The 26,356-nt window shown below is 43.1% G+C and overlaps 1 protein-coding gene across 7 annotated transcripts in view; it reads right to left on the reverse strand.

The window, feature by feature from the left end:
* Positions 1-26,356, reverse strand: part of APP (amyloid beta precursor protein) — a 162,507-nt gene that overhangs the window by 16,612 nt on the left and 119,539 nt on the right. For 4 of the 7 annotated variants that reach the window (XM_006758760.2, XM_015560683.1, XM_015560682.1 and 1 more), the window contains 2 exons: positions 12,254-12,475; positions 4,622-4,675 (listed from right to left, as the gene is read on the reverse strand). In XM_006758760.2, the coding sequence (XP_006758823.1) occupies positions 4,622-4,675; positions 12,254-12,475 (276 nt within the window). The remainder of the gene's footprint in view (positions 1-4,621; positions 4,676-12,253; positions 12,476-26,356) is intronic. The other 3 variants (XM_006758759.2, XM_006758758.2, XM_006758761.2) reach the window with 1 other exon arrangement.

Below are 26,356 nucleotides of genomic sequence, written 5' to 3' on the forward strand. Positions count from 1 at the left end.
CTACCCATTCCCGGTTCCTTCAGCTCCCCTGGGGCCTATGCTCTTGCTCCGAGTTTAGTCTCTCTTACCACCTTGTCTAAAAGGCCTGTGAAACTCGTCACACACCTCGCTGGAACAGAAAAGCAGTGTCCCAGCATCTGACGCTCTGGCCTAGCAGCACAGCCGATGAAGGCACACAGGATAACTAACTGGACCAGAGCTCTGGAACCCACGTTGGTTATGATCAATCGCCACCCATTTCTTGTCTAGTTGCTCACAGTTTCCATTTAACAGGCTGTCCGAACAGACTCAAGATCGATCTCAATCTACAGCCGGCTTGTAGATGGTAACGCTCCCGTCTTTCCCTTCTGCTTGTCGGAACTACACTTTCTTATTCCTACCTTCCCAGGTCTTCTCCTGCTCCCCAGGCTCCACAAGGATCATGGAGAACAGCTCTGTGAATTCACGTTCAGGTTCTCTTAGCCTGCAATTTGTCTGGGTCATAATGATTTGAACTTGGGTGGAGATGGGCGACAGTGTTAAAATAGATCCAAAATTCTGGCGGCACTCCTCTCTTTGACTGGCTTCTAATGAATAAAATATGGCGACAGTGATGGTGGGAGACTTCTGAGGCTAGGCCGTAAAAGACATTGCAGCTTCCTTTTTATTCTTTCTCTTGGTCTGGGGAAAGCCAGCCCCCATGTTGTGAGGACATGCAAGCAGCCCTATAGAAAGGTTCACCTGGTGGGGTACTGTGGTCTCCTATCCATAGCCATGTGGGGGGGCCATCCTGGAAATAGACCCACCAGTCCCAGTCACGCGTCAGTCCTCAGATGACTTAAGCACTGGCTGACGTCACCCACGCAACCCCATGAGAGACCCTGAGCCAGAAGCACCAGCTGAACCTTGCTTAATATCCTGAGTGTTACAGGGATTGTAAGAAACTCAATGCAAGTTGTTTTAAGTGGCTAAGTCACGGGGCTATTTGTTACACAGCAGTAGATAACTAATACAAGGGACTAGTGGCTCTCTATTCTTATTTTTCTTGCTTTAAAATTATTAGCACTTTCTCCTAAGTTTCACCTCATTTGGCCTTAATATTTCTGATACTAATTTTTATTGGGCTGTGACACTAACACTCTTTTTATTCTTACTGGCTGTATATTTTTATTTTTCCACAAGCACTTTTAAATCTGAGATCTTTGTAGAACCACAGTGATTTCTTTACACCTCATCCTTTTTTTTTCTGTCATGAGGGTATAGCAATGAAATGGTAAATACTATATTTCTGAGATTTTAGAAAAGTCTTTTGAATGGTTTTTTTCTTTCAGATCTGTGAGACCAAATAAATCACGTCAAAAAATAAGTTAAAAAAAATGTTCTCCTCACTCAAAAATTAAGCCCACATTATTTCTCAAAGGATACCAAGAATACTTTTGATCATAAAAAAAATTCAATTTCATGTATCAAGTCAGAACAACAGATAATTATAGCTCAATAGTTTAAGAGAGTTTCAGCCCAAAGAGCTCTTGCTGGTCCATTTTTGCACAGCATTTATAATATAATCATTCAGTGAAAAGACTTTCTGTACATTAAGCAAATCTCACTAAGGGGGGAGAAAAGTTAATAAGCTTGCACATAGGGAATATCAGTGACAATACGTCGACACCGCGTGTAATAAAACATGATGGGCAGAGTTCAATGAATCGCAGGGAGCTCTGTTTACAGGCTCACCAGATGCAGCGTCTGGGTTGTGCGGATTGCATGTTATGCCCTGGTGTGCCTCCAGGTTTCTAAGTCCTGGCCAGTGAGGAGAGCCTGTGTGCACTTGAGGGAAAAGAGAGGCACAGCCCTCATGACGCCTCTCACGTGGTGTGGGGTCAGGGACCCGGTTCCTTTTATTAGGACCGGAGAAGGGTGGTAATAAATTACAGTGGAAAGGCTCTCTTTCCGCCCCTGTGAAGAGGCTGCTAATGTATTTTTCTTCTTTATTCTGGTCAAATGGTGTAATTTGTCCTCCAGAGTCTATTTCTTGCTGGAAATAAGCCACAGGGAGTAGCTGTAATGGCCACTAGGCTCAAAAATCACCACTGTGCTCACTACCTGACTCTACATTCCAGTCACAGCGCCCTGGTGGCTCAGATGTGAAAGTCAAGGAGAAGTCATTTTCCTCAGCGGTGATTCTATAAAAACCCATTACTACTTTTTCCAGAGTGATAACAGTGACCACTCAAACACAATGGCATGATATGACAATCCCGGGTGAGGATCTCTAAGTTCGGAAAATCTAAAGATATAATTTGGCGCCTTAGACTCAGGCATGTAGTCTTACCAAGTGTGGTGATGGAAGAACCAAAACTAATGCTACAAAACATGGGGAAAAATTGGTCCAAACACTCAACAGACTCACTACAAGTATAAAAATATAGCACACCTATGTCATTATGCATGTCCAGCAGATACCACTATTCATAAGCATGCCTTCACTAGCATCTTCCTCACTTTTCTGGGCATCCTTTCCAACCCATGACCTTCTTCTATTGGGGGAACCCAAGCCTTACGTTGTATAAGAAAGGCAGCTTGGCCTAGGCTGTGCCCTCCCCTGCATAGAATCACTCCCCTCTTCTTTGCCAATGGACATGCCTCAGATTGTTCAAACCCTTCTCAGAGCTCATCTCCAGCAACTGCCTGGTGAGCACACCCTTTGTTAGTGCCCCATCTGCTCACATCACCGACATCCTGGCTCACACTGTATGTTCTGTGTATCCCTGCCTTTCTAACTCCATCTCATCTTTCTGAATACACAGATTGTGTGCATCTCTTCAATTTCATTCTGAGCAGGGAACTTATTGAATTTCCTTTGGCCCTCCACGGCAGTTAGGGCATCGATCTTTGTGAAATCTCAAAATGAACTATTGCTATTGTTACAACAAAGACTTTAGATAGACCTCTTTCCATCTATATATTACTTCTCATTATTCTCTAGCTCTTCCCTAAAAGCAGAATGTTTTTGTTTGACAATCTATGGAAAAGTCCTACTCATGTCAGATTATTTTGTTTTTTAAGAAAAGAAAAATAATTTGACTTTGGTGGTATTGCCCCTTCCTGGATATTTCAATAGGAACATATTGGCCCAGCATGCCCAATGTAAGATCTACATAAATTTTAATTCACATTTTAATGTTTGTAGATGAAAAGCATCTCTTCCTTTAAAACTAAAGCAGGAAATGACATGAAAAAAAGGCCCGAGGCAAATGACCAACCTGGGCTGGTCTCAGTTGCAGTTAGAATGAAACTGACCCTCCGCCTTGGGCCCCACCCATAGGCTGACCATGATGGAGTGTCGAGTGCTGGCTCCCTGACATTCACTTGTGTGGCACCCGCAATAAGGAAGACATGAAGGGAGCCGAAGCTGTGTCTGACTTACTCTAATTCAAGTTCCTCTGAGAAGCCCTGCAGACGGAGATTCATAAAATCAATGAGATTAGCTGTCAAGATGTCACTCCACTGTCCCTGCTGCCCTGTGCATCACAGTGCAGAGGCATGAAAGACGCCACAAGTCAGACTCTCAGCCCTCAATGACTGTGATGGGGACAGAAGTGGCCTGAGCCTGAAAGAGGGGGCTCCTGGCCCCATGGCTGACTATATCTGAACCTGGGTCCTCTATGTGTTAACATCTTCAATGAGGTTCATTTCCTGTCCTGTGATTATGCACAGGGACATTATGAGGCTAAAGAACAAAATAAACATGCAAAGGTGTGCACTGTTAGGAGCCAACTCTCCCCAGGACACATAGGGTTGTCAGTTTAGTCACTTCTCTCCTCTTTCTGAGGCTTTGACAACACGGCCTGTGCTCAGTTGGGGGAGGATGAGGGCGGCGTGAACATCAGGCATGCGTGCTCCTGCTGTGGTGTGACATGATTCTTAAAACTACGTTTGAGGCACAGACATAGACTAAATACAGAGCAAAGAGTGAAAAACCGTTTCTGCTTAGTGCTTGGGAAACGGTGAGAGAGAAGTGTCCATTTTTGGTGTGAATGGGAATGTTAAGGAGTATGAAAAATAAAGGGCTTGTCTGTGAAATTATGCACGTACAGCCCTTGTGCCATTTAGCCACTCACTGAGAATAACTCAATACAACCCACAAAAGAGGCAATGCAAACCTTTCCGGGTTATGGAGATATGATCTTTTTAGAAAGTCAGGTCTCCCTGAGGAACTGGTTGGAGCCTGAGCCCAGTTCAGTTGGCAAAGACTCATCCCGATTCCCAATAGGAAAGCCTGACATGTTCGTCACAGCAACCAACTCGCCACCAGACGGGGCCTGCATCTGCGTGGTTTCCATCCCTGAGGACTGAAAGGCCCTACAGAATCCTCTCCCCTTAAAAAAGCTTTAGAAAAAGTTGGAAAACCTCTCTTCTTGTTGGAAAAGGAAAGCTCAGAAAGAAAGAAAGAAAAAAAAAAATCCCGTAAGAAATGAAGCGTAAGGAAAAGCAAAGGGGAATTTTAAAAAGTTGGGTTTCCACGTTGTTTCAAACCCGACTTCTCCACATCAGCATTTGAGAGGCCACTCACGAAGAAAGGGGACGCTCTGCTCAAGCTCAAGCGAAAGATGCTGAGGGGCAGGGGGGCCCCGGGCTGTACCTGGTCGAGTGGTCAGTCCTCGGTCGGCAGCAGGGCGGGCGTCAACAGGCTCGACTGGGCGCAGGAAGCAAGATACACGGAAAGCAAACGAGACAAATCAAGATGGTAAGTCGAGGCTCCTGAACACAGAGCAGGGAAAAGCATGTGCAATACACAAGTTATCAAAAAAGGAGCAGTTGGCAGAGAACCACAGTGAGTGAATCCTGGACATCGGGAGAAGGAGGGGGAACCACTTCCAAAGGCTTCATTTTCTCACAAAAGCACTCACCAGGACGCGCAGAACATCAAAGAGAAGCGGGAGGAGGAGGGGTGTAGGTTTCCCTCTCAGAGAGTTTACAGCTAGTTTCGTGTGTGTGTGTGTGTGTGTGTGTGTGTGTGTGTGTGTGTGTGTGTGTTTATGAGAAATAAAATATATTATACCCAGCCCAGCGGAAAATCGTAAAGATATCTCCTTTTACCACCGCCCAATCTTATCTTATTTTACAGTTAATTAACTACAAAGGACTCCGTCCAATCTCCAGGGGGAAATGCAAATATGAACTTATCGGGAGAGAAAGGTTTCCCCACATCACCTGCCACAGAGTGAATCAAATTTGTTCCTGGTGTGAGGGTAAGAGAGATAAACCAGGAAGTAAGCCAGCCTGTCCCTGTCTCTGCCTCTCTTTGCAAAAGCCGGTTTCCAAGGAAGAGATGACGGGCAGTTGACATGTGTGAAATGCAGATACTTCCTCTCGTGTTTGCTGGCTTGCACAATTCCTCCTGTGCCAGAGCCCTGGGTCCGGCCCAAAGGAAACAGTGCCGGCGGCACAAGAGTGCCCACCATTGTTTGCCGCTGCCTGCTGTTTCCCAAGTGCGTCTGATTCTCAGAAACGTGAACTTGAACTTAAACACGGGTCTTTGGAGAAAACAGGCAAGGGAGAGAAACAAAGCTTTCAGGGTTAATACATGGAGAAGGGGCAAATGAAGCCGAGAGAGGGGAAGTGAGGCCTGGGAAATAGAAGGGTGGGAAGGTAAGGTGGGGTGGCGAGGTATGCTCCATGGATCAGCAGTTTCAAGAAGATCATACGGCCGCCCAGCTGTGTGGCTCAGTGGTTGAGCATCGACCTATAAACCAGGAGGTCAAGGTTTAATTCCCGGTCAGGGCACATGCCTAGGTTGCAGGCTCGATCCCCAGTAGTGGGCATGCAGGAGGCAGCCTATCAATGATTCTCTCTCATTGATGTTGTTATGCCTCTCTCCCTCTCCCTTCCTCTTTGAAATAAATAAAAATATACATTAAAAAAAATAAGACCATCAGCTTACTGATGGGCACATCCAGGCATGCAAGGAGGGATTATAAACGCATATCGATTTTGAATGTCATATGTTGTCAGGAACAGTGAGGGGAAAGAAAGTGACAGCATGCCAAGTCTTCAAAATATAAGAAAATCGTGTTTCTGAGAATACTACAAAATTGGGACGAATCCGAAGAGAAATGTGGTTTGGTGCTTGTTTGGTGCTTTCTCCTGCCAACAGTGGCATGGCAGAGGAGAAAGGAAAATGGGTGTGATTTGGGGCAAATGGCCACTTCCGAGGCTGTTTCTTCACATGTAAAATATAAATAATAACATCTGCACTTTCTAATTGCAGTGAGAAAATAAATTAAAATCTGCTTTGGACACTCGCAAATACTATAATACCACATTTATTAAATACCCGCTTTATGAAATATCCTGTACCAGCTATTGTGGTGAGGACGACTCCTCTCTAGCGCTTCATTCGCGTACCAGATGAAGACGTACTTCCTGCTGCAACTCACAAGTACACCTGAGCGATATAGTTTCTCTGTAAGTTCATCTTTCCCCTCATCTGCAAGCGCAGAGGATCGGGGATTTTATTACTCCTCGCAAAATGGAGTTAAGGGAATGATTATTGTACTTTCTGAGTGTCCTCACAAGGGCCCCAGGTGGTGCTTCAGGGGAAGGCAAGAAGGTAGAGAGCCCACTTGCAGAGCCAAGAAGGAACTGAGGGGTGAGCACACGGCTTAGGGGCTCGGGGGGGAAGCAGCTGAGTCTGGGGCTGAAACGCAGCCCGAGCAGCTGGCCCAGGCTCAGGGTCCCCTTGAATGCCACCACTTATTTTCGCTGTGATCCTAGGCAAGCCACATTCTCCCTGATTCTCTGTTTGTCTCAAGTTAAATGTGCAGACATGCGAAAGAGCTTTATCAATGACCAAGCACCATTCCACCATTACTTAAGGGAATACTGACAAGTATCAAGTGTGCAAAAGGTGTAACCACAAAAACATTCATCAGTTATTTCTGGGTGAGGAGACCGTTCCTGTAAACTTTTCTGCCCTCCCTCCCCCCCTTTTTAAATGTATAGGGCAGTGATGGCGAACCTATGACACGCGAACTCATTTTTTTGGTTGATTTTTCTTTGTTAAATGGCATTTAAAAATATAAAATAAATATCAAAAATATAAGTCTTTCTTTTTCTATGGTTGCAAATACCAAAAAATGTCTATATGTGACACGGCACCAGAGTTAAGTTAGGGTTTTTCAAAATGCTGACATGCCAAGCTCAAAAGGTTCGCCATCCCTGGTATAGGGCATTATTTGAAAACAGTAATAAAAACTTCTCTCTTTTTTTTAGGAAGATAAAACAATAATAGTTTTAGTGACTTAATCCCTAGCCTGCTTTCACAGTCTGAGGCTGATTCAGTATGAATTAATGTTGAAAAAATAAGTAACTCTTGTGTTCAGTGAGCAGACAAGACATTTTTAAAAAGACAATTATGGCATCATTGGGAAAAAACAACGCACAGAGACAAGACAGAGTACTGCATTATTTTCCAATCTACTACAAACACTCTCTAGTTTTTCAAATGGACTACTGCTCGTTAAGCCGGAAGGTGCTATCAATAGAGTGAATGTTCAACACATTTTACATGGGCTGACCAGTCAATTAAAAACAAGAAACAGATCACCTTAAAGAGTTAAACTAAAACGTGAGAAGAAATGTGAAATTTCTCTGCCTGCAGCTGCTTAGAGTCAGAGCCTTCCCTCCAAGAGGAGAGACACAGAATGATTGAAATTCTGGGCCTTTTGAGTTTGTTAGTTCTGGCGTTGCTGGTAATAGACCAATTCTAAGCTACATGCTGCCTCGCACACCTCCCCGCTCGGCCCAAGGTGATGCCGGAATCGGGAGGAAAGCCATTTACACAAAGGGAGGCCTGCGGAGGACCGGCTCTCGGGCTTAATGAAAGCCTTGATTCAATCTCGGTTTCACTGCTGACGGTGACGTGCTCGTTGCTTTTTTTATGGCCGAGGAAAAGCAGAGCAGAGGGAACGCCACTTTGCGATTATATACGTGCCATCTTACAAGGCCCGCTGTGCCTCCTTGAGCCCACGCGGGTCTTTTATGGACGTGTTACAGACAAAGAAGCCGACTGCGGGCTTGCTGGTGGCCACTGCCATCCACACTGATCTTCCTGGCTGGCCAGCTCAGGCAATCTTGAGAAAGAACAAACTCAAGTGCTATTAACACAAACGCATTTAGCCAGATGACTTGACGACCCATGAGAAAACAGTAGTATCAACACCAGCTTCACTTCAGGTTAGCCAGTGCCGTTGTGTGGACTGGAAAAAACACACACTCAAAATCTCTTCAGGCAAATCGCAGCTGGTCGAAGAGCTTGAGATATTGGAGAGCTGTGTTTGTGATATGCTTATTATTTTTTCTCTTCAATATAAATTAAAAGAATGCCCGGGTGTCTGACCCTTTCTCTGGACTTCATTGATTGTTCTTAGGAAACAACAATACATTTTTGGGAAGTGTTTGAAGTGACGACGATAAGGATTGCATGAACAATGGAAGGAAATCCTTTGAGAATTCTAGGTATTTTCAATAGCTCTGTGGGTGAGCACATGTCTGTAAGATTAACAGGAAACAGGGCTCCGGAAAGAGGGAGGAAAGGGAGATGAGACAAGAAAGGCTAAGATTTTAGGCCTGAATCACATTAATTAATTTTAAGGATATACTGTTTGGGCCATAGAGTGATTATCTTTGATACAAGCTGGTAAAACCTCTCTAGTAAGATCCTGGTTCTATTTGAAGAAAAGAAAAAAAGAAAAAGAAAAAAAAAAAGCTACCGTTAAACATGTACTATGTCCCAGGCACTTTGCTAAGAACTTTACCTGCCATCTCATTTAATGCTCACACCCTAACTTTAGTTAGGATTTCTACTTTCTTTTTTTTTTACAGACTAGGAAACAGCAGGAGAGGCTCTGTAACTTGCCCACAACACACAGCAGAGCTGGAATTTAAACTCGGACCCACTTCATTCAGAAGGGGGAGTTGGGGGCGGGGAGCACCATCCTCTGGTGTGGATGGTGGGGGATGCAGAGGTGGTTTTGGTTGTCACTAGACTGGGGGAGGGTCGGCACTGCTCGCTTTTACTAGATGGGGACTGCGGATGCTAGGTGCTGGGCACAGGGCAATGCCACAAATAAACTGTCCCGCACCCTGTACAATTTCTTATATTCCTGATTTTGTGAGTCCAGACTTCACTCAGTTTTGTAAACAAGCACAAAGCATTTCTGCACAGTTCTTACTGTAACCTGGGTATTCCAGGGGCTCACCACTGGGTAAAACGAGACTGTTTTATTTAGAGCTTTCCCCAGAGTGACTCACTATTTGAGAAAAATCACATCATTGCTGCTCGCTGAACCGGAGTCACGCAATCAGCCCGGAAGCAGTCTGCATGGAGGCCAGACACCTGCCCGGGCCATTTTCATCTCGAGTCCAGGCCGAACACTTACATGTGGAAACACTTATTATAAATTAGGTCCCTTATAGTGATTCTCCTCCTAAATGTGGTTAGTCCATTTTATTTTGAGATGCATCCTTAAGAAGGCTTTTCGAGATGTTATAAAAAACAAAAAGGGGTGTTGTATCTGAAAACAGTGAGAAGCAGAACTCAAGTTCTGAGATCTTAAATATTATTGTCTCCAATACTTTTATCTGAGCTTTCCTTGTTTATCAATAACAGATCTTTATTTAACTACAATATCAGCTCTTTGGATGAAGCCTAGGCCATTCAAAAACTCTATCTGGCTCAAGAATTGAGCCAATGCTACAGGACCAATGCTACAATGTGTGTGCTATTAGGAATCTGAGCCCAGTGGCCAAAGACCTCTCTTGGAGTGAGTCCGCATCTGAGCAGAAGTGTATAGTCTATTACTGCTCTGGGTATTTCCAAATTGTATTGTTCTTGGCCTTCCAAAAAGTGCTCATTTTGGGGAAATCCAGTATAGTTAATCCAATCTTCTTTCTTTTAGATTATTTGGCAAGAGGAGGGGGAAGGTGGAAGGGAGGTCATGATGGTGTTAGGATTTATTTAGGAAGGTGCTTTGGTGATCTAGTTCCTTCCTATCATTTCCACTTAAAAGGAACAATCTCCCCCCGCCCACCCCCCAAATAGAATGGATCAATTTAGTTACTATTTAAAACTTTTCATATAAGCAGCATGCTTAATAGAGTGCATATCATTTTAATGGAGATCTCATATATGCATATGAATACATATAAGTCAAGGTAAAATATTTAGGGCATAGAAAGGCAGATTTATTTAACTGTTGGTATTATTCATAGTACTAATATGATAAATGCCAAGTTAAATTGACCTCATTAAAGACACCAAGGAAATGTGCAGGCTGCTATTCATAAAGGAAGCAGTTACACTCTCAATATCTGACAGAGTGGGAAAGTAACGGGAAAATGTGGAATTCAGGAAACGCAGCTTATTCTAGGCTGGCACACTTGCTATTCTACAGTGTGTGATGTAGCACTAGGCTCACTGTATTTCACTGTAGCCACTGAATTTCAAAGGTTACTAGTAACATGAACAGGACTGGAGTGTCTTTTATTTTTGTTAAACTCTGTACAGGCACAGTCCACATGTCTAAGAATTAATAGCACTTAAGAGGTAGCATGTATTGTAACAAGCATGCACCGTCATCTCTGTAAACTCATTTTATTCTGCTGCTAATTTAGCTTACTTTGGCTTTCTAAATCTCTTTCCACAAACTTTACCATAAATAAATGATATGTTTTAGTATAGTATTTGTGTGTGTGTGTTCATAAAAATGATTTAGGTAGGTGCTGAATGATATTTTATCCTACTGTCCAAGTTCGATAAATAATGGAAAATATTAAATGGAAACATTTCATTTATAGAAGCTATAGATTTGGAAAAAGTGAAAAGGTCTTAAATTATAAGAAATTCTTTATAAAAATAAGAGCATAACCTATATATCAATTTTTTTCATAAAAAGCTAACTCTGGGACATAAATAACACACCAAACATTTAACATTATTTGGTATAAAGGGCATTAAAGACAGTAATTGTCCACCAGAGAAGTTTGTTAAACTTCAGACATGTTCCCTATTTCTCCCTCAAACAACCTGATGTTCTAAAGGAAAAGAGGAAATCTCAAGGACGTTCAATTTACAAAGGAGACTGGACATTTTCCACATGCAATTATCATCAGAGAATGCATGACAAGAATTTTAAATGGCCAAAATGTATCTGCCTATAAAAAATGACAGAACAGCACTCTTTTACAATTTAATAAGAAAGTCTTTGATAACTGAAAGTCCTTAAAAGTTTTCCCTCTATGTGAGTAAGAATTTTTTTTTTTTTTTTTTTTTTCAAATGGTAAAGTCTTAATTATTTTTATGTCATAAATAACATTGCTGTTCATATCTTGTATTATTACTATAAGGTACCCTTTTTCAAGCTAATAGAACAAATTTGGGGTGGTTACTCACATTATGAAAACAGTTTATATGAAGATTTTCCTGCAATGGTTCTTTAAAAAAAAAAGGCTCTCCAGTACCCTAAAGGGCTAATATTGGTTTTAGAATTAGTCTGAACAGTAAGTAACTGACTGCATTTTGAGTTAACGCATACTACAAACATCCGTATTACAAATATTACCACCTTCAAAAGTTGCTCCTTTAACAAAGAAAATCATAGGTAAAATCCTGTGTTCAAAATCTTCAACGTCTGAACATGTAAAATTGCTGTGGAATAAAAAAAACACACCTAATATGCTCTCACCCAAATATATATTAATTGAAAGTTTCTGCTAAGAAATCTGAAAGAAAGCTCATTAACTAAGTGCAAATTTTTAGACAGAGAAAATCTTACTTCTCTGCACTATCAGAAGAAAAAACACTTAGGCCAATGTGCATCTTCATTTTGACAGCTGCCTTATAGTTCACTTTCTAAATATAAAACTGTGGACCTCTTAAGCAACAGTACATGTCCTAAGTGGTTCTCTATCTTTGCCTTTAACATTTAATGCAATCTGAAACAATGCATGAGAATAAACATCTGAAATGAAAACTACAGTTCCTTTCAAACCTCCATTTATGCAGGCCCATGGGAAGTTCTCTCTTCATCGCCTGTCCGTTTTCTAGGCCATTCTCTCCTAAACACAACTTGAATCTGGTGCTTTCATTCCAGAAGCAACAAAATACCTCTCAATAAGAAAGTGTTTTTAAAAGTTCATACCCCCCCCCTTCAGGACATGAGAGAGCTGTATATACACATCAGAATGCTCTTGTTCCAACGGGGCCTCTTACCTTCGTTTTCTGTATTGGCTGGCACGGAGTCAACCCCAAAAGGATGCCAGGGCTGGAGTTCGTCCAGGCTGAAATCGCCGTTCACGGGGAGAAGCTCCACGGTGGTTTTGGTTTCGGTCAAAGACGGCATGAGCGCATCATTGCCGTAACTGATTCTCGGCTCGCTGATCATGTTGGCCAAGACGTCATCCGAGTAGTTCTGCTCTTTCTGCAGCAGCTCATCTGGAACGGGACAAAGTCATGATCTCACTGAGAGCTGGGGGTCGGTACCATCATCACCTCCATTTCACAGATGCGAGAACGGAGGTACATGTAGTTGAGCTGCTTGTGCAAAGTCTGAGCTAGCAAGGGCCCAAGGCGTGCTGTGAGCCCGGGGGAACGGCTTAGACCCGGGCTGATGCTCCTTCCAGTGGCGCAAGACCTCCAGGGCTAACCTACCATTTCCTCCTCTGAGAGATCTCCCAGCAAACTATCACCACCGGACACCAACAGTGTGCTTTGGTGATGTGCAGGCCGTGGGGCTGTGTAACATGCCAGGCAAGCCAAAGGACATCCACAGCCAGTGAGTCCCTCGCCTTCCCCTGAACACGGGTAATGACCAGAGTAGCCGAACAGCTGGGCAGCCTGCTCCGTTCTCGAACAGTTCTCATCGTTTTGCCTTGAACAAGTCCGTCTTCCCCAAAGGCTCCCCTGCTGCTGCATGATGTTCTACGGCGACAGGGAAACAGTCCCCTTGCCCTCTGGTCGTGGCCTTGGACCCACGAAGGTCTGCTCCATCCTCCTCTTCCCAGGGCTCAACATCCCACCCTCCCAACGGGTCTCCTGTGATCTCAAAGCAAACATCCTGCCTGCATCCTCGGCTGCTTCTCTTTTCAAAAAATGCTACCAGGTACCCCTTTATCGAAGGGACTAAACACGTTCTACTTTACGGAACATAACCGACTTAGCTGAAGTTCTTGTAGACTAGTGAAAACTCCCAAATTACCCATTTCAGTATTGAAATGCATTTCTATAGAAAAAAGAGCTTAGAATATAACCTCATATCAAGTATAACTAGAGCTTTTAAAACAGGGCATCGCAAAATGTGTGAATCTGCTATTATGTTGCCAAAGATTCACCAGGATTTCCTGTGTGACTTATTTAAAAAAATTAGACACTCACAAATAGCACGTGTGCTGTCAATATTAATCAGAATCTCATTTCCCAATCATCCCTCCATCAAGAGTTTACTGTATTATATATTTCAGATCAGTCAATGGTTACTATTTTGGTTGTAGAAAATAAATTCAGGATTTAAATTTGGTTTGTAATATTTTACTGTCACCCTTCACCTTCTCCTTTACATCGACAAATAATTATCTGAAGAATTAAAATTCTGTTCAAATATATCTATTAAAAGAATTTCACAGAATAGAATTAAAGCATGAGATTAATATCCTTCTATAGAGCTGGTTTTATTGCAAGATATTATTTTAAATGATAAAAACCCAAGCAAATCCGTTCCTTTGAAGTCTGATTTGAGTTATAATAGGTATCTGTTCACGGTGGGCCATTCTAGAATTCAGTATTTGACGCTTGCAGTGCTCTTTCCCACACAGATAAAAGGCTCATTAGATTTCTTCCAACTTTTTCATGTCTCGCAGTCACAGGTAATGGCCAATAACTTAGCCAGCGTTGGCTTTAATAAATTAAATGGGCATTTCTTTTATATAAATCTTATGCTTGTGACCGTTAAACATGTAAAATACTAAAGAAGGACCTTCTGGAATGACTACTGGTGCTTCCGCGTTCATCCTGAGAGGCAATAACCTTCACCAGGGTCTGCTTTGGCTCCATCGGCACCATGTTGTTCTTGGAGCCTTTGCGGCTTTATACCCTCCCCTCCTTCTCTTTGTCTTGCCTACACGGTACTAAGCTTGTTTTTTTTTGTGTGTGTGTGTGTGACTTCTCTGAATAACTCTTCTTGCTACTTTTTTTCTACTGTCTTCATCTCTATAATATTTTTCTTGTACCTCTTTCTGCAATTCTTCTTTAGAAATCTCATTTACTCTGAAACCCTAAGGATCCTCCCTTTGGATGATTCTGGAAGGTATGTCCCCAGCTCTGACCTCTCCCTCCCTCTCTAGTTTTTATATTTCTAAGAGTTTGCTAGATCTGTTAACTTACATCGTCCATGAAAGGATGTACAAAACTGCGTTCGAGGCCCCATGCCTAACTGTGGCAGAACCATTCTTCCAGCCACATGTGTGGAACCTTCAGAACCACCCGTGACTCTATTCATATCACGCACAACTCCTTTTAACTCCATTTCTGGATTCTCTTATTCATCTCCCACTCCCGTTCTCCACTGGCCACCTTGGACCATCATTACTGTTTGTCTGGATAATTGTGATGTTCTTCTCATTGCTGTCCCTACTCTAAGTTGTATCCTTCCTGGTTCCCCAGACCTGTCTCTGATACTGAGAAATGGCTCCTCCCATTTCAGTGGTAATGTATATTTGCTCTTCCTTAGTGGAGTTCCTAAAACCCTTGGAATTTAAGTGGTGAGAGCTGTAAAGGTGTCCATTGTTATGTAATGAGATGATTTTTTGGCGGGGGTTGGGGGGGGGGGGGGAGGAGAGTCCCTGGGTCACTTAAGGTGTGAGTGAGGCTGGTCACCAGAAGAACCATGTAATTAGAAGGTTGTAATTTTCAGTCCCATCTTCCAGACCTCCAGGGAGAGGGGAGGGACTGGAGATTGAGTTCAATGACCAATGGCCAATGATTTAATCAATTATGCCCAAATATTGAAACCTCCATACAGTCCCCAAAGGCAGGGTTGGGAGAGATTCTAGGTGGTGAACAAACACAGAGATGCAGGGAGAGATGCCCTGGAGAGGGCATGGCAGCTCAGTGCCCTTTCTCCATACCTTACCCTATGCATCTCTTCCATCTGGCTGTCCCTGAGTTATATCCTTTTATAATAAACTGGTGATCTAGTAAGTAAAATGTTGCTCTGTGTGTTGTGAGCCATTCTAGAGGAATAGAACCCGAGGAGGTGGGTGGGACCTCCAGTTTATAGCTGGTCATCAGAAGCCCAGGAGACAATCAGGACTTGCCATTGACTATGGTGGGGAGAATGGGGGTGGGATTGGGGTCGGGGAGCAGTCTTGTGGGCCTGAGCCCTTAACCTGTGGGATCTAATACTATCTCCAGACAGACAGTGTCAGAATTGGGTTGAGCGTAGGACACTCAGCTGATATCGGAGAATTACTTGGTGTTTTGAGGGGAAATCCTGTACATGGAACTGGTGTCAGAATCGTACCATCACACCTGTCTCAGACTCAGCATCTTAGAAGTCTTGGATTATTCCCCAACTGGACCATGCATTCCCATCATGACACCTCTGTTCTCTGTTCCTGCTGCCCGAGAAGCCCATCTCCGCTTATCCAGAGTATGAACTCTCTCAAGACCACCTCGAACATCCCCATCCTCTGAGATTTTCCTCAACAACTTTATGAGGCAGGCATTCTTAGCTTCATGGGACAGGAGCCAGGCTGGGAGACATGAATGAATCTCTTCAAGATCCCATGACCTGTAGACATCAGTGTTGGCATCCAAGTCCTGGGCTGCACAACACAAGCCTCCCTGCATGGAGCCCCTACCTCTCGGGCCTCCACAGTACCACACACAAGAGGACTCACTCTGAGTCTCATCAGTGGAATGTGCATTTACCGAGTAAATGGAAAAACCAGGTAATATAAGCACAGCTCTATTCCATCATGTCTTCCACTCTTACAGGGTTGCAAGCCGACTTAAACACTAGCCCCGTGAAAGGATTATTGCTTTTGTCCCCTCAAACAGGCATTTCCCAGGCATGGGAGTTGGGAGGGCTGTACCTACTGCAGCCATGGGAGTAAAGAGGTGGAGTAGGCAATTGTCACAGTGGAAAACCTTACATCTGTGCTTCATATAACATCCAGGGCATTTCAGGTGGCGGCAAATCAACAAATCGGAGGGCAGTCTTTTCTCTTTTATCTCTTATACAATTGGCAGGAAATTTCCTCCAAATGGCTATTCAAATGCTCAGCCCCACGATGGTTAATTTTCCTGGTTTATTATTGTATTCATTTTCAGAAAATGACAGAAGGAGATATTCAAGAAATGTCATTTTTTTTTTTCAGAGTGAAAAGCATTGAGGTTTTTATTTTTGGTACAAAGTAGCGGAAATCCACATTCCTATGTCAATTAAACACAAGAGATTCAGAAACCACCACCTCTGGTGATCTCATGTGGAACAAAGAAAGTCCGTGTGGTTTTCAGGGACAAAAAGAGGGGTGGGGGGGAAAAGATGGATTTCTGTGAGCTGGGGTAGGATTCAATTTTGGACAGTCCAGAGCAGCCAGTTACCTCTCAATGTTATTAAGGGCTCAGGACTCTACCGGTGGCTAATACGATTGGCACTGGGCAATTCTGCCTGTGATAAAAAAAATCCAGAGCCAAATATGATTATGTCATTGCTCATTGAGAGTGGGACTTCGTCTTTGAATTCCGTGGTGAGACTAATCGCACAGAAACCACACTTCTATGTGGGTGGCCCTGATGGATTCTCTTTTCCCCCGAATTAATGCAATATTTTATGAAAATGCTTTGATGGCATATATTGGGGATTTCCAAAGCTTTTAAGCATCTGCATTTGCCAACTGCTGTGTTACCTCTGGAGTCAAATATTTTCTTCCCTTAATACCCAGACACATGAGCTCTGCAATTAAGACTGGAAATATTTAACTGAGTTCCATGATGGTAATATTTAATCTACAGTTCAAACAACAGCAGAGATACTTCATTTCAAATACTAAACATCCAGCAAAAACCCCCATCAGCTTGGCCTTCTGAAAATGTGTTGAAGATGTGCAGTGAAGAGAACAAAACAAAAATACCTCATCACTCAGCAGTCACTGTAAATATTTAAAATATTTTAAAGAAACTAACATCAAAAGAAACACCCAATGCAATGTCATCTTGGTCAAATGACTAAATTGTTTTGTTTTTGTAGAAGTAACAGACTCGCATGATTTTGGAAAGAAACAGCCTCATCAAAGAGCTGCTCAAGGGGAAACAAATGAATTCTAATATTCTTCTCTTAATTATTGATCTGCCACGTGAGCCCCTCCCCAAAATTTAACTGCCACATTTTAGGATTCAAGAAAATAGAGTTTACCAGCATTAAACCGGTTCTCTTTTTACAAGCTTCGGTTGTGATGACTGGTCTACCTCTTCCGTCCTTTAAACACATTTGGGGCGGAAAGGACAATTTCCTAATTGGAAAGGAGGTTAGACTCAGCCTTGGCCACGCCAAGCACAGCTGGCAAAGCGCTGACGTGGAGACCGGTGTGAGCCCGAGGTCCCCTGGGCTTGCTGCTTTTTCTTTTGTATGAGATTGAAGCGGCATCATTCTTATTAATTTTTCCCATTTTCTGATTCTTCTGGTTCCCGGTACAAAAGCATGTATCAGCAGCCTTTCCCCCAAACAAAAATTTCCTTTCAACCTTATCTAAGAGGGGATTATTATATGACCAATTCTTGTCTTTTAATAAATATTTACTTATGTATCTGAAAGGACCGGAGATTCCACCTCTGTACACATTGGAAGCATTTATCAAAGGGATGTAATTTTTTCCCTATCTAGAAGCTCTACGGTAAATCTGTCATCCGTTCTAGGCATTCTGCCCACACCAGCACCGAGATTGGATTTAACTTTTCCATCACAGTTCTGGGCATGTCTGATCCACGGCTCAGCATATCACTGCCACACTGTTCATTGTATTTTACACCCACGGCCTCAGAAACCCCCTAGGCCTGTGTTCCTCATCCGCAGAATCAGGGGAGGCCTAATTCCGTGGGCCTCCCCCCCGAGGGTGGCAAGCAGAGTCTCAGATCCCTCCCAGGACCAGGGAAACAACTGGGAAAAGGATCCCCAGGCGATTCTTAGGCACATTATAGTCTGACCACAAGTTGTACAAAGGCATCACTACACAATGGCCTCAGCTACCCACCACCCCCTTCATAGAAAACAGGCCTCAAGCCAAAACAAGGTGTGCACAAGGAGTGCCGCCAAGCAACAACAGTGCCATAAAAATCCACACTCCGAAACCTCTCAAAGTCAGGCTTGTAGAACCCAACCCCTGGAAGCGATCTTTCACGAGGACATTTCTGAACCAGAAAGCCGCAGGAAAGGAAGGACTGCGTCTGAATTTCCGTGTCTGCCAGGCCATTTGCCAGGAAGTGACCTGGGAGCCAGCGCAGGGAGTGCTCAGGAAGCGTGTCAGAGTCGTTCAGACGCCGAGAGAATAGAGAGAAAGAATGTTCTAAGAGTGTAGAGGGCGCTCTGTGCTCTCCCCTCCTGAAGACCAGCCCTCGCTGTGAGCACACTTACTTCTAGGCATGGACTGACCTGGAGTTCAACGGAGCAGCCTGTCTGAAGTGCGGATGTGGGGAGAACTTTTGAGGTGATTCTTGTACATTAGGACATTTCAATCGGTGGGATGGCTGCCCTGTGATGGAACTGTCATGCTAGGACAGCTTGACAGCATGAGATCGACTGCACCTGCAACACCTTCTGCGGCCTTTTTCAGATCCCCTAGCTCACTGGACACCCACTACAATCTTTAGGCGGGGCTGCTACCCTCATTGACGGTTGAGCAAATTGTGTCATCCATCTTGAGAAATGCCTTTAAAGTTATCAAGTGGCAGAACTAAGATCTGAACCCAAATATCCCGACTCCCAGTGCAACCTTCTCACCATTCCCTGAAACATTCCACTTCTTCGAGAACACGGCTATTTAATCTGAGTTGTAACCCATATCATATAAATGTACACACCTCTATCATCACAAGCACCCTGGTTTGCATACATTATTTTTGACAGATTTAGAAAGTGACGAATGTAGTGATATTTTTTTTCTTCCTATGAAGGAAACCAAAGGTAAGAGCCTTTAGCCATAGTCCAAAGTCTCAGCACTTCTGGATGGTAGAGCAAAGCTGGAAAGCCAGGGCATGTCCACTCGTACAACCATGAGCTGCTCCCTTACCTAAGCCAGACCTTGTTTATGGCTTCCATTTTGACAGCCCACCCCCAACAGCAGGTCCCCGCCGAAAGCTCTCTCCTTTTGACTCCCTCTCTGAGTGATGGGCATAGATATGATAGCTACACAAACTGTCATTAGCTTTCCCCAATTTGGAGTCAAATTTAAGATAATTTAGATGCCTTTGGGGTTTTGAGTTATTTATGTATTTATTTAATCTCACCTGAGAATATTTTTTCCATTGATTTTTAGAAGAGAGTGGAAGGAAAGGAGGAGGGAGGGAGAGGAGGAGGAAGAGAGGGAGAGAGTTAGAGAGAGAGAGAGAGGGAGAGGAAGATCGATTGATTGCCTCTGGCACACTCCTGACCAGGTCGGGAATGAACTTGCAACTCAGGTATGTGCCCTTGACCAGGAATTGAACCTATGACCCTTCCGTTCATGGGCTGATGCTCTAACCACTGAGAACACTGGCCAGGGCTGCTCCTGAGTTATTCAAATGGTTGATTCTGCATGCTCAGCCACCCCAAATATCCCTTTGTTTTATATTAATTAATTAATTAATTTTGTTAATTTATTTTTGTCTTTTTCCAAATATCCCTTTGCATCAGGGGTGTAGGGACTAGACAACCTCAGTGGAAACAGAGCCCTGTATGGTGCCGCCCCATTTCCCAACTTGGGGAAAAAATGTCATAGACATCATCTTACCCCAGAGCAATGCTGCTCCACAAATCTACTTTTTATTTCAACCTGCAGAAAACTGGGCCAGTCCTCTTATTTTTAGCCACGCTATCCATCTTGAAAATCTCTGACGGTCTTAAAATTCAGCCTCCACGTCTGAATGTGGGTTTATTTTTCTTTCGGAGTTCCTTGGACACGGATTGTAAATGGAGCATGCTTTACCCACTTAGGACAACAAAGTGTCCCCGGAGGGGATGCCAACACGGCTCCGCATCACTGTGAGAAGATCCCTCATCGCCAGTGACATTTTCCTGAAGTATCGCTTGCCCGGCATAAGACCGAGAGCACAGAAAAAGTCCCTTTTCATTTAAGATAAATTTCCTCTGGACTTTTAAACATCGTAGATCAAACAACTCAGTTCTACCAATGACATCGAGTCAGAAATCAAGATAAAAGGCAGGCAGGCCCCCCGGCACCTCAAAACAGATGAAAGGGTTCCTTCTTCGTGTTTCCTCCTGGGACCTGTGCCCACGTGCCAATCCTATTTCTGGCTACATCGGGGTCCTGCTCTGCCTGGGCAGTCGGGGGCCTAAGCAGTCCTGAGGGGCACGCTCTTCTAAAGGTCACACCAGAGCCCAATTTTATTTATTTTGGAAAGAATTTCTGAACGTATGCCGCGTTGAGGTTATATTCACACATACAAATCGATGTCCTTGTTTTGAGGGAACACATACTGAGGAATTTAGGTGTAAAGGGCCAATGTGTCTGCAAGTTACTTTCAAAACCAGGAATTTCATGTAATATTTTCAGAACTTTGCTTTAAGTCTGGAATTGTTTTAAAATAAAAAGTTCATGCCCTGGCTGGTTTGGCTCGGTGGATAGAGTGTCGGCCTGCAGACCAAAGGGTCCCGGGCTCAATTCTAGTCAAGGGCATGTACCTTGGTTGCAGGCTCCTCCCAGGCCTGGGCCCTGGTTGGGGCTCCTGCAGGAGGCAACCAATGGATGTGTTTCTCTTACATCGATGTTTCTCTCTGTCTCTCCCTCTCTCTTCCTCTCTCCCTAAAAATCAATGGAAAAATATCCTCAGGTGAGGATTTTTAAAAAATGCTGAGAGATCCTCACTCATCAATCTTTACAGACTGATTTTTCTGAAGAAGGATGGGGATATCTAGAAACACAAAGAAAAGAAGAGTGCAGTCCGGTGGAGCTAAAATTGTAGCTCTGGCTTTAACCTCTATTTATCTGGATTTTTCCTCTCGTCAGCAGAAATAGTGAACGTGCATATATGACCATTAACATAAGCAGATATAAACTATGCATCCTATGCAAAAAAAGGAAAAATGAATGTGATTTTTATGCCTCCTGACACTTACACATAAGGCAATTCTTTCATGTGGTTTTCAACCCAGGAAACAGTGGTCTCTTCACAGCCTAGAAGCAAAACTGGCTGGAGATGTGTACTTTCATGGCTAAGCTCAAGGAGTTTTAGACTAATTAGGATCATGTGGAATTCTCTCTGCAAACATGTCTTCAAGAGCTTAACCGTGCGGCGTAAGCGATTCCTTTGCGATTCCTCTTTTAATGCAAACCTAACAGTCCTGACTAATTGCAAGAGGAACATAAATTCTGTGCAAAAGAGGTGGAAAACAAAAGAAATAACAATGATTCACCTGCAATTCCACCACCAGAGCAAACCGAGAGCCATTCTGAAAAACAGTTTTATCCTCTGCAGAATTGATTATTTCATCTCTTCCCATCATTGCTTTATGACCTAAGTTTTATGACTGTGGTCAATGAGAGTAAACGCAGAGGCCCCTGGGACTGCAAGTATCAGGTTTGAGAACACAGAGATGGAATTGTGAGGATGAATTTTTCTCCTATTTCATTCCACAGCATAGTTGGTATAGTTTTCGTTTGTTTGTTTTTACTTCTAATTAAGTTCTCAGATATAGAGTAAATGGGAAAACAAAATAAAATCTGAGGTTTGCACTACCTGGGTCAGTATCACATTTCATTTTTCAAAAACTGCTGATGCCTTTAGTGAGCACAAGAAAGCAAAAGGAGGGAGATTATTGCTTTTTAAAATTATTTTTAATCCTCATCTGAGGATATATTTTTATTGATTTTTAGGGAGAGGGAGGAAGGGGAAGAGAGAGAGAGAGACATCATTTGGTTGCCTCTTATATGCAGCTCGATGAGGATGGAACCTGCAACCTAGGTATGTGTTCTGATTGGCAATCCTACCTGCAACCTTTTGGTGGATGGGATGACCCTCCAACTAACTGAGTTACCCAGCCAGGGCGAGGAAGATTATTTTTGAAAAATACTCAAATACAGTTTTACTTCCCTTGCACATATTTTAATAAAGGCAACGTCGTCCGGGGGCCTTTATATAATCTGAGCCCATCCTGTCCTGGAGCCTTTGCTGCTGGGGTTGGGGTGTCTGGGCATCAATCCATAATGTCTCCTTTCTCACCTGAGCTCTGCACCAATCAAGAGAGAGCAGGTGGAGACAAAAGCATCACCTTTATTTCTCATAAAGGCCAGGCCCTCACTAGGCCATGTGCTGCTTTCTTTGGGAGTGAGTCACGCACAGGGCACATGGCTTGTAGCTGCATGCAGACTGGATTTCAGCTTCCCCGTGTACCCTCAGTTGCACCTGAAGAGGGAGAGAGTCTGAGGGGTGCCTCTATAGCTTGGTCCTGTCCAACCTGCACACTGTAAGTGCTGGTCCTTCTGACTGTCACCCTTTCCCAAACTTGTGAGAGTCTGTCTTACCTGGGTGACAGATACCCTGGGGCGGATCCAAGGAAACCAAAGGAATGGGAAACAGTGCCTTTCCCAACAGCCAGCAATCATTCTCTGCTATGAAGGAAGTGCATTCCAATGGATTCATCTGGTAAATGCTCAATTGATGGACTTTATCTTTAGAGGGACGTATTGGTTAGCAAAGCCTCTTAGCTGATGGTAGAAAGTGAAATTGTCAACATCCATACTTAGTTAATCTCACTCCAAGAGCCTGAAGATTTATGCTGGTAATTATAATAAGGGGATCAGGTAAGTATGAATAAATCAGGACAAGTATAAATATATACATGTCACAAGGGAGGGCTTGCCTGTCCTTTAAGCCATCACAGCATGTATGCATACATGCTAGCTCATTGGAAATGTTTATTTCTACAGATTTAAAACACACACCCCAACCCTCTCTGCTCTTCTGCACACTGGCCTGTTCGTGTTTACTTTAACACAAAACTTGCTCTGCAGTGCACAATTCTGCAAGAGCAACGATCCTTTCTCTTCTGCATTAGCTGATTTATGTTATCACTTAACAATGCAGGGGAAATCGAGCCTGGTGACGGAAAGTGCTTGGCATCTGGGGCCTGGAGATGGATGGAGAGTGTCTGCCTTCAGGGAAGCATTAATAGTGCAGGAGTGGGAGGCTGAAAGGACTCCCTTCAAGGAAAATAATCTGGAGCCAAGAAAAACAAAACCATTTTCTCATTAATTAATGAGCTCATTCATTCATTCATTCAACGGTTCAGAAATCCAACCATCTCCCATCTCCCAGGCCAGTGCAATAAATAACTAAGGCAATTCCTTTTTACTCAGAGCTCATGGTCCAGAGGAAAGATGGACATGAAAATAACTCCCATAAAAGTGTTAAAGTAAACAGTATGAACAGAGCGAGTGAGGAAAAAAACAAAAGCTGGGATTGTGGGGCTGGGGATAGTGATATTACAGATTTGCTGAGGAAGAGACACTACCGTTGTAGTAGATGTAAATGCACGTACCAATGAGCAGAGGATGAATTTGCCGAGAGCTGGGACTATGTTGGCTGCTGGGCACAAGGGAAGCAGCTTAAACAGAAGCCAGAACTTGAAGTTTATGGGATACAGAGGGCAGAGGAATTCATGACCCGCACCGGGAGTATGCAATTAGCAAAAATCCAGACTACGGGAATTCTACGGGTTGAGTGGCCAGCAGGGATGGAGGGGGAATCTGGGGATTATAAGATCCATAAGTGGCAGGTCAGCATTAAAGAAAGGGGAAGAGGATGGTGGGTAAAAATGTATGCTAGAGTGATAAAGCCAGAAAGACATTCAAGGATGAGATATAAGGAAAACAGTGTGACTTTGATGGTGGTGGTGAAGCAGGGTAGAGGTGTGATCGGGTGGATGGTAATATTTTTATTCTCGGCCTGAGTTTTGTCTATCAGAAGGGCAGATATAGGAAAGAAGCACAGGTTTTACTTAAGGCACGTAGAATTTGCAATATTCCAACACATCGTAGTGGCAATGTCTTAGGACCATGGAAAATATGGGCCGGGAGAGCTCATGTCTATGCGGAAACAGCCCACAGGGGTACATTGGAATGAAAATGGGAGTTTTCCAGACTTCAGAAGAATTTTGTAGGGTTTTTGGGAAAAGGCTTACATTAGATTTCTCCTAGGGGATTTTTTTTGTATATTGAATTCTGCTAGAGAATGAATGGTTCCACCCACAATGAAGTGCCGTGTTTTTGATAAAAATTCCTTAGAGTCTAACAGCTGTGGTTAACAATAACATCGGATAACATTGGATTGGTGGTTACTGTTCATATCCAAACAAAGAATTATAGGTCTTTTTTTTTTCTTAAGTTATTTCAATGTTAGTATCTATGAGGTGATTTTTTTTTAAAGCAATCTTATTTCTTTTTCTTTTTATTCTGCAAAGAACAAAGGAGAAAACTGTGTAGGAGATGAAAAATAAAGCAGACCCAACCTTTTTGCTTCTTTAATCTTGGATTCGCCTTCTTTTCAGATAATGGTGAAGTGGAATGGGGTGGTATCCCCGAGGCCAGAGCCACTTTAAGTTGCCTTGTGAACTATGGATCCTGGTGCCAGAGGTGTGTTCCATTGATCATGTTGGAAAATTACCCCAGATGGCCACCTCCTCACAAAAATGGATAACCCATTCATTCCACTGCCTGAGGCAATCACTTTCCATGATGCTCAGCTTCCAGCCTCATAGGGAAGACCTTACCCCAGTCTTTCCTTCTAATCGCTTCCCAGTCTCAGCACTAGACCTCATCCCAGCCCCTGATGATTCTCCAGTTGAAAATTTACAAGAAATTCTAGTAATTTCTTCTCTTTAAAAATGTCGCTTTAAAATTTTATTCATTTCAGCACAGCTAGTCTTTTTTTTTCTACCCTGTTCTGAAAGTCTCAACTCAGAACTAAAAAGCCAAAGCAAAAACAAACAAATCCAAACTTTATCTAAATTATGATACACTACATAATTATCAATTTTGACCTCTGAGATTTCTACTCTTTACTTTTTACATAATGAGGGTAAAAATATAACTACCTTTCTTGGAATATATAGTATCAAAACAGGATATCTTCAATAATACGTAATTAATTCACCTCAAAATTTTAGAGTCCTCTCCACTAATTACCATAGTGTTCCAACAGCCTTTTTTTAAAAAGAGTGAGGTAAGCAATTTGAATATACTTTATGCTCCACAACAAATTAAAAAATGATTCACATTACGGTGCATTTATATATGTCTTTTCATCCTCCAAGTGCAGTAAACATTAATTAACCCCGGCAAATTAGAACAGCCACAGTTTACAAATTTACTCATTAATCAGCCTCAAGCAAATGCAAAGCATTTAAAGCCTTTCACAATTTGTACCAATTAAATATGTAAATTATTCTTTTTATACAGAGAGATCATCAATTCACGACAAGCAGAACCTGACTTAAATTTGATAATGTTTCAGGGAGAAACTTGGTCAATTTTTCAAACTCATACAAGTCAAGGGAAAGGACAAACTAAACTGCCTGATAAGGGTTGAATTACGTTCCCCAAATGGTATGCTGAAGTCCTAATCCCTGATACCTGTGAGTATGGCTCATTTGGAGATAGGGTCTTTGCTGATGCAATCAAGTAAAGGTGAGATCATACTAGAATAAGACAGGACCTCAATCCAATATGGAGTAGGGTGGACTCTCCTGGAATAAGGCAGGCTCTTGATCATACTGGAGAAGACACACAGATACAGAGACAAAAGGAGAATACTGACTTGAAGGTGAAAGCAGAGATGGGAGTGATGTCTCTACAAGCCGAAGGAATGCTCAGGGTTGTAGGCAGCCATCAGAAACAAGAGAAAGAAACGGAACAGATGCTCCTCAGAGCCTTCGGAGGGAGCACAGCCCTGCGGACCCCCTGATTTTGGACTTCTGGCCTCCAGAATGATGAGAGAATCAACTGTTGCTTCAGGCAAACCCAATATGTAGTAACTTGTGATAGCCACCCTAGGAAACTAATACACTGCCCATAAGTGAATATTATCCATTTGCTGATAAGATGACAT

This window comes from Myotis davidii, unplaced genomic scaffold (genome assembly GCF_000327345.1).
Source record: "Myotis davidii unplaced genomic scaffold, ASM32734v1 scaffold175, whole genome shotgun sequence".
NCBI lineage: Eukaryota > Metazoa > Chordata > Mammalia > Chiroptera > Vespertilionidae > Myotis > Myotis davidii.